General features: G+C 37.2%; 1 protein-coding gene across 10 annotated transcripts; it reads left to right on the top strand.

Moving 5' to 3' along the window:
• The first annotated feature begins 5,332 nt into the window (after positions 1-5,332).
• Positions 5,333-14,203, top strand: gnb3b (guanine nucleotide binding protein (G protein), beta polypeptide 3b). Of its 10 annotated transcripts, none has more exons than XM_079485430.1 (10): positions 5,333-5,695; positions 5,772-5,889; positions 10,565-10,655; positions 11,080-11,225; positions 11,625-11,688; positions 12,041-12,197; positions 12,287-12,353; positions 12,466-12,667; positions 12,929-13,145; positions 13,223-14,087. In XM_079485430.1, exons 3-10 carry the CDS (start codon positions 10,599-10,601, stop codon positions 13,327-13,329), a joined length of 1,017 nt encoding a protein of 338 aa, XP_079341556.1. In that variant the 5' UTR covers positions 5,333-5,695; positions 5,772-5,889; positions 10,565-10,598; the 3' UTR covers positions 13,330-14,087. The 10 variants fall into 10 exon arrangements, with proteins under 10 accessions (XP_079341556.1, XP_079341559.1, XP_079341554.1 ...); XM_079485433.1 differs by having other exon boundaries at positions 10,562-10,655; XM_079485431.1 differs by lacking the exons at positions 5,333-5,695; positions 5,772-5,889 and adding exons at positions 9,277-9,317; positions 9,399-9,442 and having other exon boundaries at positions 10,562-10,655.
• The last annotated feature ends 322 nt before the right edge of the window (positions 14,204-14,525 follow it).

Raw genomic sequence — 14,525 nt, 5'->3', positions numbered from 1 at the left:
TCCAATCGGCCTTTCAATTCCACTCGGTCGCAGCAGTTCAGAGAGGGTCTGGACAGTTGCAGGGCACCAGATGAAAGCTAGGAAGATGGGAAAAAAGGAAGAACATTATTTCATAATTCAAGTAATTCAACAATCAATGCATTTCAATAAAAAGAAAATCACAAAAACTGAAATACACTGATATAACTTGGTATGAAACTGTACCATCAATCAAAGATCTTCATTGCTGCTTTGAAACAAATCACAACAAATAAATTTTCTATTGTAGAAACATGCGGCCACATCTAAATCTCAATAGTATATGAAGTAAACATTAAAAGGAACTAGGGTTGGGAACCGAATTACGTCGTTACAACGGAGTATCGATTCACATTAAATCAATCGGTACCCGAGAACGCATCGGCTGCGCGAGAGCAGGTACGTTAGGGAGAGAGAGAGACTATGTATATGTAATGTACACTGTTAAATAAACACTCGACTCTACATATAGTTATCATATTTATATTATTTATAAATTATTACCGATATACATAATCTGAATATTAATATAAAATTCCATAAGCCTGAAACAAAAGGCACAAAGTGTTCAAATGTTTATTTGAAAACATTTACTGCAGAATACAAGGTAACCATTAGTTCCATTGTAACCAAGCCTACTTTACAATTCTTTAACCTTCAAACGTTATCTTTTAATTAATAAACAAATTATAGATGTTCTTGCAGAGCAACCCAGAATAAAGTTCTTAATAGCCACAAGTCTAACAGGTCTCAAGACAGAAAGCATTCAGACATCAGTCGGATTTAAACAATATGGTTTTGTTCCTATAGTTTGCACATTGACAAATCCTGTATCTACATACTGTACCAACGTCAACAATGTTTTGCTAATAGTATTAAGTGAATGATCACGTCAGAAAGACAGTACTGTACTGCATCTTAACTGTGAGCAGCGTGCAGCTGAAGAAGTTTAACCAGAGGATAATAATTTGTGATTTATCGGATATAATATATCAGCCTAAATTTTATTATCGGCCGTAACATTAAAAATGACCATTTATCGGCCAATACCGAATTTATCGTGCATTCCTATTTTATATATATATATATGGAATTCTTTCAGCATCTCTGTTAAAAATCAGCACCGAATTCCAGGTACCATATGGGTATGGGTACCGGGTAAAAAGTGAACGGTTCCTAACCCTAAAAGCTACTGACTGAAAATGGTACAGATGCACAGGCTGAATGTGGCTGAAAATAAAGTAGAATTATGCAGTGTTCATTTCGTTGACGAAGACTAAATGAATGCATGATACTGAAAACTGTAATAAAAAATATACTGACATGTTCCCGAACTAATAAAACAGAGATTAAAATATTCTTGTCATTGGATGAATGTACTGTATGAATACGCTCTTCAAAGAACGAATCAATTGAGTAAAAATGAGATTGAATGAACTAGTACATGTCGTTCAGGGTCTAATAAAGGTAATGATCTGCCTGGTTTAATTTAATTATAATGTAAAGTTAATTATATCAAAACAGTTAAATCTTTGAATGGAACATTTAATTACGCCATGGAAATTTGTTAAAAGCAGTTAGATTTTTGTAGACTAAATATAATGGTAGATTTAGTTGACAAAAATATTTTAAATATTTAATATTCTCGTCAAAAGACTATCAATCGTCAAAATTAACACTGGAATCAGGTCAGCTTTCCTGTAGCTCAGTGGTAAGGGCATGGCACTAGCAATACCAATGTTGTGGGTTGATCCCAGGGGATTGCACATACTTAGAAACAAATGTGTAGTATAATGAAATGTAAGTCGCTTTAGATAAAAGCGTCTGCTAAATGTAAATGTGATTATGTGCGTGCAAATAAATACAAATACGTCGCACTGTACAGCCCTGACTACAACACACTAGCCAAATAAAAGTGTACAGCACAGAATATGGTATTGTAAATAAGCTATGAACAAAGTAAATAAAATCAATAATTAAAGGAAGCCAAGTTTAACTTTTTATTTGCATTCAAAACATTCCAAAGTCTACTGCAAAGACAACCACAGCTGCAAAGCAAATTTCCATAGCTAAAATGCAAGTGATTTTCCTCCCTTCTGGAGATTTCTGGCATCGTTTTCAGGTAACATTATTAACCGCAATTTTATTATTATATTAGTTACACTAAACAATCCAGAAACGGCCTTTCAAATGTCACCCCTGAAAAATGGGTAAAACAGTCAGGTCACACTATTTCTACAGTCTATATGATTGTGCTGTCGGGCTGCTTTTCATCAGCAGCAAACGGACATCTTGTTACACTATATAAAAAAGAAAAAAAATCAAACAGGGTTAAAAGACAAGAACAAAACATAAAAATATGGCCACTTTACCAACTGCAAAAGAATTAGGAGCTCATTAACAAGAGTTATTAATACTGTATGAGGATGGCCAAAACTCCAGTAGAGGAACAAGAGCCACCTAGATGATACAGACAGGTTATATCTTAACCCAACAGATGATGATGCAAGTGGTTTACACCGGAACAAAAACATCAATGAAGCACTTTAAACAAGAATGTGTCTGTAAGCCATTTTGTGAAACTTATAAGCAGATCCAGCAAATATCCAGTTGAAATCGGATGGTGGTACGCTACAATACCATTGTCGTAATACTTTAATATATTAGAAAGTTCATGACTTCATCACTACAGTATGTCTACAGGCGTTGCCAAAACACAAAACTCATTTGTCCTATCTACCTTTTTTGAGTGTTCAGATTCATAATTACAAACTATATACCCATTAACAAATTATATGGCACATATACGTGCCATATAGGTTTTGGCAGTATGCGTTTTAGACCCACACAGATGTCATTTTATTTCCACGTGTAAAGGTTTTGTGAAGTGATGAACTCTGTGAAATGCCCTTTCGCCACACCAAATCCAACATTTCCAAGACGTTAAAACAAGCAGATGTTTTTTCTACATACATGCCTTCTTTTTTTACGTTGCGTACGTAAAGAAAAATCACATTTTCTATGTGCTCATAAGTTTCTATGCACATCACTAGAACAAATTAAAGTTGATCAAACTCAACTTGTACTTCCAATCTTACAAAACCAGCTGCGACTATAAAGATGCCACACCGGAGTAGCGCAATGATACAGGACAACATCACCTTTTCCATTTATCATATAGCACAGCATTATTCAAGCAAATGTTACTCTGAGAGATCTTAATTAAATGAAAAGCCCACCGGGGAACATTTTATCTGGCCACGCAATTTGATAGACAGAAACCATAGACCATAAAGGCCATCAAAACATAGAAACACTATGTGACCTGATTATTCTCTATTTCAATGCTCTTGTGTGGTATTACTTTGCTGCCAGCTAAATTCAATAACACAACAATAACCCTACGTTCAAACCATGTGTCATGGGATTTGGCCTGGGAAAGTAGGCCTGTATGGCAGGATCTGTCTTGTTTAAAGTACAATAATCAAATGCATGATACTGTTTTATATAGAATGACAGATTCTATAGAAAACAAGTATTGACAGCACAGAGCTATGCTACATATATAGTTACTTTAAGTTTGAAATCCTTGTAGACATGACTAAACTAAATAATTCTGAATTCAGATGGCTTCTGTCAAAGAAAACCAACATGAACTTCGATATTTCAAATAATCATCCTACTACGTAAAACAAACTGCATTCAAAACTAATAATTCAGGATGAACACCTATGAATACAAAGCCAGAAACTATATATGTACTGTTACGGTATGTATTACTTATTTAAATAAAGTATCCATTAAATATACTTTGCATTTATTTTCATGGTCTACAATAGCTTTTAAAATGCAACTTAAAAGTCAATACAAAATACTACAATTGTATTGAATTACATTGATTAAAGATTTACAAATGACTGTAGCTTTGAACTTCAACATTCTGTTACATACATTGTTAAGAACAAATTTGTTTTATGATGATGTGATCCTCATTCATGCATACCAGGAGTGTGCTGTATGTGCAATGAAATTTAAAGTCCCAAACCCTTAAGGTACATAACCTGGACCAGCGGTCTCTGATTCACAACCATCTGGATGTATTATCGTCATCTAGGCTGTCAAGATTCAAGCTGCAATATGCCAGATGGGTCCAGCTTTACAAAAAAGAAACTATTTCCACTACGTTTTCTCATCATCTGTTGTTTGCATTTGAAAGCAAATACAAGCAGCGCTTGCGTATGTTGTAGGGATGGTTTAGGTAGAATTGTATTGCTCTGATCTACTTAAAGCACTGTTAACATTACAAACAAAAGCCTAGTTTTTAATCATATAATTAAAGATTTATTGAAACAATTTAACATTCAAGTCTGTATACTTAAAATACGCTTGAATAGTTCTAAAAACACCATGACATTACATGTCTTAAAATTAGGTCCAAACAAGAAACATACAAAACTACAGATTCATTCATTTATTTTTCGAACAAAATAATTATTTATGGTTCCCTTAAATAATAACCAGAATATGGTGCACAAAAAGCATCATCCTAAAATGTTTAACACAACATCTTTGCAACTCGTTTCCCCTTCAAATGATCATTCAAATAATTAAAAGCATAAAACATGGTTATAATGGGTTTTAAAGCTGAAATATGTTATTTTATGCGTTGTATTTTGTTATTTCCAAATGTCGCACATTACAAAGAAACGATCGGGGTGGGCCTACTGCAGACCCCACAAAAAAACGAACAATGGAAACAATTGTATTAATTATATGCAAACATAACTAAATAACGGTGTTTATGTTTTACGGAAAACTGTAAGTAGCCTAAACGATGTGTCGATGTGACCTTGGCACGCAGCTCTCACGCCCGCTTATAGGGTCGCTTTTTATCAGGACAAAAGCAGATGCCCGACATTCCGTGTCATTTCTTTCCGCGGACTCATCGAATTGCTCGACGAATGACGACGAATCAGAACAAAAATGAATATCGATACTCATGTTGCCTTACAGAGCTTGCGTTTCCTAGTCAAATCCCAAGTCTCCAAGTGTTAAGGCTAAATTTACATTCTGACCCGTTTGTGTTATTCGGGGGATGCGAGTCGCCTTGTGCAAATATTAGCTGGTGGGCTATTCCAGCCAGCTCGAGAAAGAAAAAATGACGATTATTATACTTTATGGTTAAAATGACGCACCTACTTGCGTTCGTGTTTTGTACGCCTTGCATTCTGAATACAGTGCGTTAAAATATCAAGCGGTGCCATCGATTTTTTTTAACGTGTCTGTTTGTCTGACAGCGACACCCCCCGCCTCTCTGCTAAGGCGCTAGCCGTGCTAACAGCTTCCTCCCCTCACGATGCTAGCGCGAGACACAACACAACTAAACAATATTGTACAAAACACAACGATCGTATATACGCAAAACAACATTGCTGAGTTCAAACGTGTCAACGATTGACACGTTAAGCGGCCCGACCCGACAACAAATACTGTAAAATTGTTTCTGCTTAGCCGTAAGGTCAGTGCTAGTCGGCTAAGTTAGCTGCCTAGCGACACAAAGATCCGTAAGGCTCGCGAGCTCTGATTCAATGAATGTGGCCATTGTGTGCAATTAAAAACACCTTCAAGCTGCAATCACTTACCAGATTATGGACGCGCACAATGCTCACAGATGGGGGTATGAACTCGTTTTGATTGCGCGGAGATTAAAAGGCATGTTCGTCGTAATTTTTAACTCATATTTTTTTCTTCAGCGGGCGGCTCCGCCGTCTTTTTCTCGCACACTTCCTGCTGCGGGCTGAATGGGGACGGGGAGCTGCGGACGTGCAATAGCGCGTCACTCTCTGCGCTCGCGCTCCGCGGCTTTGCGTTGTAAGTAAACATTATATACGGCGCATCGTGGGCCTCGTTTTTAAATTAAAACAATTGAGGCTAAAATTACAATTGACTAAAAAGGAGACGCGTGGCTGAATGCAACTTGTCCTTTGGTTTGGCGTTTGGAAATGCCACCACCCAAAAAGGACCGTGGTGCCACTCCTTCGTGTTACTATACTTTTACTACAAATATCACTGTGAAACTGTGTTTACTATAGTGATGCAATGGTATTTTTGCATTTACTACAAATAAAATAAAAATATGATCAGTAGGCTACAAACCGTGCTTAACTTTGTATACGTGTTTCTTGTAAACACTGGTAGTTTGGTATAATCATCATTCAGTTTTATGATAAATATATCAGTTATTATGATGTTCAAATTTGTGCATTGCTATGTAATGACTGTACAAGTAGCCCATATAGCCAAAGTGTAACCACAGACATACTGGTAACTGTCACCTATAAATCTCGCAAAGTTTTGAAACAACCTCCCATAATCTTAATTCATCCTTGATTTATTTTTATCGTGAACTATATTTCTTATCTAGCGAGTCAATAACTGAACTACAACTGTAGTTTCTTTGCTGTATGCCTGGTTATCGGGTTGTTTTTGGTTCTCTGTATGCCCGGATATGGTGTTGTGCACAGTTCTTGTGTTTTTTTCTTGTCTGCACTGCATTGTTTTGCACACTGCACTGTAACTATAGCCATGTTTGTGTAATTTTAATTTAGTTTGTATTAGTCAATGTCTTGTTTTGGTTCAACACAGCTGTTTAGTTCCTGTATGTGTAAATGTGCACTTTTGGAATGCCTTAAATACATTTCTTGTATGCTCGTGGCATTTGGCCAGTATTCTGTTAAACAAGTCATTAAAGTCCTGCGCGCTGCTTTTATATCTGCGAATATATTAATGGACATATCTGGTGCTCAAATCTGTTTTGCTTTACAGTTAACCAAATGCACATTGATCACATTAACCATAGTTCTATTTGCCCCACAGCTTTTAATGGATATGGTAATTTAAGAGATCCATCTGTGACCAGGCCATAATATTTTGACAATAATTAGACCCAGTCCAATGGGTCTCCTCTTTGCCCATTTTGAATGCAGTGATGGAGATAGTAGTAGAGATGTAGAGTAGTTTTATTTTACTTTAATACTGAACTCAAATTATGTTTCTTGATTTAAGCTAGTATTGAGAGTAACTAAAGCAAATTCTGTCATATCAATGTATGAAAATTCTTGAGATCTCCAGCAGAGGTCTATCTAAACATTACATTAATGTTTATGCACTGTCTGTTCATAATACCTAGCTATTCCATGTCAACATCTTTCTGTAATTTCTTTATTTTTGCATATACCTAATTTATATGGCTAGTAATTTTGCAGTTTCACAAGTGTGTTTCATAAACGTAAAATGTCTGAAGTCTACTGTTAGGTCTCACGAGGACTGACCAAATGTAATTGAAGTCACATTTTAATAAGCAATGTGTGTTAGTTCACTAGTTCATCCGATGATGTAAAGGAAGGGATAGAGCAGTTTCTATTAGGCACACTTGTGACACAACATCCTAAAGCGTCATGGGCTTTAACCTGTCTGCAAATTAGCATTTGACCGGGAAGCACGGGAAGGTCACTAAGTAGAGCCGGTAAATCCTTCTACTTTATCTTCACTGTTATGGGGCCACACATTTTTTAAGACCCCATCTACTGACCTGGGTCCAATGTAGTCGATTTTTGTTTGTTTTCATGAAAGCATGTCCTTTGACATTTTTTAGATGCTCTATGAATAGGCTTTCTCATGAAATGTCATTTGATATGCTGGGAAACAACTATACTTACCCTGCATCCACAATGGTCGGCACAATTAAATGACATTTTTGCATCTCAGGAGGTTATTTACCATTTTAAAGCTAATTTTGAGTTACGTTCTTGACTAACTTTGAAAAATGGTATGTACAGTATGTCTAATACATAAAATGTGAAGTCTTCGAAGCAGAAGGTAAATTTACAATCCGTTCCGTTTTGTTAAAAAATCAGGCTTTTTGATTGTGCGTTCCAATTCGCCAGTTGCTTAAGCGATGTGATAGATTCTCTTTACATTGCTGAGCACTTCATTAAGCCAAAACAACTCGATAGTGTTATACGACACAAAATTAGATCCTTCCTTCCATGTCTGATTTTTGCAATAAGCAATAATCATATAAACAGTTATGTCAGTTATCTTTTGTTCTTCCTAAACTATCAGTTCCTCAGATGAACTTACATCAACCTGTTAGGAGAATTGTAAAAGGGAGATTGCCACGGTGCCAGACTGACTGTTACCTGGAGTGTGGCTCTAGAAGATAAGCATGTTCCTGGCATGGTTTCTTTGTAAATGAGATCCATTATCTCTTTAGAGAATGGGCATTTTGGTTTGCCAGAGGTATAGAGAAATAATCAAAGAGTTTGTACAGAACATTCGTGTCTATCCAAAACTGGAACCAATAAGACAGCTTAAAGGGTTTAGCTGATGAAAGGTATAAGACCAAGACCAAACCCCAATTTTATATTTCATAACTCTTTCCTGTACAAAGATTGTCAACATTCTTGGAATGAAACATCACCCAAGGAGGCTTTTTGTTCCTGTGTTCTTCCAAAGTGGCAAATTGTCCCATCTGCTAAACCTCCATTGTGTTAAAACATCAGAAACTCATCATCTGAACTTTCAGTTTCATCACTTTCCTACCCTTCTTCTTTGTGTCACCTGTGACGTCTGCTCCACGGATTCGCCTGCTCTAATTCCTTAACAGGATTCCAGATACCCCGGATATCCACTTAAAACCTGATTTGGTGAGTTCAACTCATTAGCTCTAACAAACCAATTCAAACCTCTCAACTCCAATGCCACAAAACAGACCCCTCCCGCTCAGCATATTCATGACCCTCGAGCAATGACACATCAAGTGATACTATTGCTCAAATGTGAACTGTGCCAATAAGATCAAACGCATCGCGTGGATTTTCAAACTTGAGTTCCATAACCACCATGTCCCCTGAAATTAAGAATATTGGTTAATGAAAGTAGGTTGTGATAACAATAAATGACATCTGAATGTTCAGCGAATGTCATAATGCTCTTTGCAGAAGTGGAGGTTGTTAGCTCATGCCAATACAAATATACATTTTATATACATTAAACACATAATATATGCATTCTCTTTTCTAAGGTAGACCTTCTTCGTGTCTTAACTTTCTCGCTCTTGTCGACCCCATAACCTGATTTTCATTCCAATCGGTTTACCTGTCCCCTGCTCTCTCTCTCTCTCTCTCTCGCTCTGCCCGTCTTTGAGCTTATCCTTTCATCCCTGATCTCCTTCATCCCTCCAATCCTCATCTGTTCAACTCTTGCAGGAGAAGAAGAGAAACAGAGTTTTTCCACAGGTAAGTGTGGCATAGAAAGAGAGAGGGTTTGGAAAGCTGTCTTGTGGACTCAGCAATATTGTGACAGAGAAACCTTTATAGTGACTTTGGAGCTGTTGAGAAGAATACTGTGTTGGGGTAGAGAGGTGAGTTGTGAGAGTTATTTACCGATTGAGATTGTTATCGTCTTTAGTTTGCATGAGAAAGAAATGCAATGCGCTTTTCAACACACTGCTAATGCCAACACGGGGGTGTCATTTGCTAGAAATGCAAAACACATTCAGGAGGGGATGAGTTTGAGGTTGTTCAGTCGTAGCAAATACCATAACTGTTACATTGATGCATTATTTATTTTCTACGCAGGTTGTTTTGCAAGTTCATACTTGTAGGATTATCCTAACTCTAATGCATCTGTTGTGAGCTTTTAATTAAAAAGACCTTGAATATCGCACGGGTCAGGAAATGTTAATAAACCTTTTCTTATATTTGAGTCAAATCAACATTGGACATCTCCCACCACACGCACGTATACACCCTATGTTCTTGTCTTTGATCTTTCAACCCCAGGTCTCACCTGAACATGCCGTAAAGAGCCGGTAATCAGATAACGGGATTTGATAAGCCTCCCCGAACAGCTTCTACAAGAGCTTATAGCATGTGCATAAATAAAACACTTCTCATCAATAGATGAATGCAATAAACTTGTGGCTGTTATTTCGTTATTTGATCCAAAATTGCATGAGACACAATATTGCAGTAAATTAAGTTCATTAAGATCTCAGTACTATTACAAACAAGAGCATTCTCGCCTAACTCCTCTGGCCTCCAAACAAGAGGTGAATTCATATAGTATCCGCATAAAATAAGACATGGAACAGCGTTGCGTTGATCTCAGACGGATTTGAATTAGACGGTCAGGAATGGGATGTTCTCTTCAGACTAATACTTTAGCTAATGAGGGTTAGGTTCACACGTTAGATTGTTGTTGTGAGATTCATCACAGTAAAACCAGAAAAAGGTATTTTGCTCTGTTTAAGACGACATTAAGTGTTGTAGATAGCAGTCGGCGTTCAAAAATGAACAACTTTTGCAGAGCATAAATCTGTATTTCATAACTTGCTTGTTGTGATATCGTATGTAAAGTTCAGGCTCGATAGATGAGCAGCTATTAGCAATGGACTGGTTCATACGTCTTCCGATGATGTCACCGTGACAATCATGAGTTGTTCAGATGTATTTTGTTATTATCTTTTGTTTACCTCCAGCAGTTTGTGTCGGTAAACAGCCCGGTCAACAGCAGCCATGGCTGAAGTGGAAAAGATGAAAAAAGAGGCAGAAGGCCTGAAGACACAGATCGAGGTGAGACTGGCGTGACGCTCAGTATGTTGTGTGTTTTGGTTCACAATTAAAAAAATGAAACTTAATATAAAAACAATGCATTTAATGCAAATGACCTTTGAGTGCTATTCCTGCTAAAAATAATAAGCTTGCTGGTCTTACTGGGTTCGTCTGATTTGATTGGCCAGAAGCAAAAATATCCCACAGACCTGCTTGACCAGGGTGGAAGACAAGCACAGAACATTTTTATTAAAAAAGCTGCTACGTTTCGCAACAAAAAATAGTCTGTATTGTTATTACTTATTTAAACTAGCTTTTCATTTTTTTACTTACCTAAAAAGCTGCTTACCCAATTACGTCGTTTTATACCACTGTATATTAAAATAAAGATTCATTCATTCTCACAATTAAACACCAATATGATATACTGTATGTGTCTCTATAGGCAGCTCGCAAAGCAGTCCATGACACAGACATGGCGGCAGCAGCCGCTGGGTTGGCTCCTGCCCCTCGGGTCCAACTCAAAACCAGAAGGACGCTGAAAGGCCACCTGGCCAAAATCTACGCCATGCACTGGTCTACAGACAACAGGTGAGATTACTGCTCACAATATTGCACGGTAAACTAATTTAAAAGGATTTTGTTTCCAAAAGTCCCACCAAATAAAAATATACATTGTAATGTATGGAAAAGAGCCCTAACAGAGAAGTCGACTGCACCCAGTGGTCACCTTGACTTAGCCAATTCATTGTTAGATCAATTATGAGGGTCAGTGACCTAAAACAGACGTAAGCTTCTCTGAAAGCAAGACAGTTCTTAAACATGTCTGGAATAAACAAAGACTAAACTGCTTAGTCAATAAATTGATATTTGATAGATCGAAAATAGCTCCCTGCAAACATTTTAATGGATTTTTTGGGATTCTTTTGCACAATATCCAAAACACTTATGCTTATAATATTTTGTTTTATTATTCTTTTACATCTTTAGACTAATGGTCAGTGCATCACAGGATGGCAAACTTATTATTTGGGATTCTCACTCTGGTAATAAGGTAAGTTTATCTGACTCTATATTTCATGGAGGAACAGTATAGTAAGCTATCGGTTCACCCAAAAATTAAAACACCTCTTGTCAACTTGTATGACTTTCTTACTTATGAATGATATTTTGAAGAATGTTGTTAACCGAAGCCCATTCACATGCATTTGTTTTGTGTGAATGGGTCCGAGAACTTTCTTCAAAAATCTTCTTTTGTGTTCTGCGGTAGAAAGAAAGTCATACCAGTTTGAAATGACAAAAGGGTGTGTGAATGATGACAGAATTTTCATATTTGGGTGAACTATCCCTTTAAATGGGTTATTCTGGTCAAATGCGCTCGAAAACCATGCCGTTTTCTTCTTTAGATCAACGCTATTCCCCTCAAGTCTTCATGGGTGATGACCTGTGCGTATGCTCCGTCTGGAAACCTTGTGGCCAGTGGTGGTCTCGACAACATGTGTACTGTTTACAACCTGAAGACCCCCGTGGTCAAAATTGTAAAAGAACTGGATGCCCACACAGGTACAGCATGCAATTCTTGCCAGAATTTTCTCTTGTGCATTCTTGGAAGTAGTAATCGTGAAAGTTATTGTGTCTCTCTGTCTTTATAGGTTACTTGGCCTGTGCACGCTTCCTTAGTGATACTGATGTTCTGACCGCCTCTGGTGACACCACATGGTACATGAAACACTTTTTAACTGTTAAACACGGATCTTTATTGCCTCATAGCTCCTTTCTTCCCTCCTGTTTTTCTTCTTGTTTATTTGTTTGTTTCTGTCTCCGCCCCCAGTGCATTGTGGGACATAGAGACTGGAAAGCAGAAGACAGTGTTCTTGAACCATATTGGCGATTGCATGTGTCTTGCTTTGTCTCCGGACATGAACACGTTCGTTTCTGGTGCTTGCGACTCTCTGGCCAAGCTGTGGGACATCAGAGATGGCCAGTGCAAGCAAACCTTCCAGGGTCACACCAGTGACATCAACGCCATTTCGGTGAGTTCACAAATCACATCAGATTCATGCAGTACCGAGGAAAGGCAAAAGAGAGCATCGCACGCGGTCTCTTCTTTAAACCGTCCTTTCTCACTGATGCTGATCTTCACAAATGTTACAATCATGTCCAATATCAACAGAATGATTTATTATATGTCATGTTATAATTGCTAAATGGTTTATATAAAGAAAAACTTGTAATACTCTCAAACTGAATTTAGAGAGAAGCCCTGTAAAGTTGCCTTTCTTTTTCCCACTCAGTTCTTCCCCACTGGAAATGCATTCGTTACTGGCTCGGATGACTGCACATGCAAGATGTACGATATTCGCTCAGATCAGGAAGTGATCGGCTACCAGGATGCTCAGCTGAACAGCGGGGTGACATCACTGGCTCTGTCCATGTCAGGCCGCCTCATCTTCGCCGGCTATGATGACTTCAACTGCAATATCTGGGACTCACTAAAGGGCGAGAAAATTGGTGAGTAAAAGAGTATGAAGAGATCTCATGCATCAGACTATGAATATCTGTATCATTCTCGCTCATCATTCTTACAGGAGTGTTGTCTGGCCATGACAACCGGGTGAGCTGCACTGGAGTACCAGTAGATGGCATGTGTGTTTGCACTGGCTCGTGGGACAGCTTCCTGAAGATCTGGAACTGAGCTGGACCTTGAGCACAGATCAGCAGACAGCAGAGAAAGACAGAGAAAGATGCGCTGAAGATTAAGTGTGAGGATTAGGAGAGGAGATCGGTTATTTTAAAGGATCTTTGTATCTCACACAAACACGGAAACATATACCTGAATGTGTATTAAAGACTACATTTTATTAGATTATTTAAATTGAACATGTAAGTCACAACTAACACATAAAAGTCTGCAATATTGTTATAACATGACAATCTCATAGTAAAAAAGTCACACTGGGCTTGACTTGAAATTCTAGTGTTTTTGACAGCTTTAAAGACTATGAAATAAACGAATAACCATTTAAGAATTTAACATGTAGTCTTTTTGGTCTGTCAAAAACTCTGTGTGATAGTTTTGATGTGTATTTACATTTTTTAGAGGCTATGATAGAACGAAGAGAAATTGTACAGTGACTACATGGACTGTTGGATATTATGGCTCTTTCATGATGTCGATGTCGGACGTCTACTTTACGTGCAGTGGAAATTAAATGTAATTTTATTACACGTCCCTTTACCCAATTCCACACTCAAAATGACGCATTATTCATGTCTGTATTTAATCATTTTTATTATTTTGTAGGACTTTTACATACAAGTGTCTCTTAAATATTACAGTGATACCTTTCTAATAAACATAGTGTACTGCATTAAACAATATCTTAATGTGCAGTCTGTCTATTTGTATTTGCTTTGATGTCTGACGAAATAACAGGACTTTTTTTCTAAGCATATATTGTTGGATTGAGAAGTTGCCTTTAATATTAAAGAAATGAAAAGCATGAAAGATATTAGAAGGAATGCATAGTACGTTTTAGGTCTACAGCAGAATTAAATGGTTTTAAGTCAAATATCTCTGTCCCTTTGATAAAGTGAATTAGGCAGCTTTCTTTCAAGACTTTAATTCACTTTGCATAATGAAACACCAATTAGATCTTTGGCAAATAATACCAGTAATTGACTAATATTCCTATCATGAGTTTGTGGTTACCATGCTTTACAAAGAAACTGCAATAAGATAATTTAATACACAAAATTTATTTGGGAAGAATATAATCAAACACACAATGGAAAATAACATTACAGTAAAAAAAAAACACCAGTAATTAAATGAAAGTTATTTTTACGTGTCTTTATCATCGATTTTTATAATGTATTAAAATTATGCAG

Source organism: Barbatula barbatula (assembly GCF_947034865.1).
Source record: "Barbatula barbatula genome assembly, chromosome: 21".
Taxonomy (NCBI): Eukaryota; Metazoa; Chordata; class Actinopteri; order Cypriniformes; family Nemacheilidae; genus Barbatula; species Barbatula barbatula.
The sequence above is the reverse complement of the archived record's forward strand: the minus strand, read 5'-3'. Positions and strand labels throughout refer to the sequence as shown.

Excerpts from the sequence above, each read along its gene's own strand:
- gnb3b (XM_079485424.1), top strand. The coding sequence starts at position 10,599 with ATGGCTGAAGTGGAAAAGATGAAAAAAGAGGCAGAAGGCCTGAAGACA. Across the intron at positions 11,226-11,624 it reads CACTGGTCTACAGACAACAG|ACTAATGGTCAGTGCATCAC; the intron begins GTGAGATTACTG and ends TTACATCTTTAG. Across the intron at positions 12,354-12,465 it reads GCCTCTGGTGACACCACATG|TGCATTGTGGGACATAGAGA; the intron begins GTACATGAAACA and ends CTCCGCCCCCAG.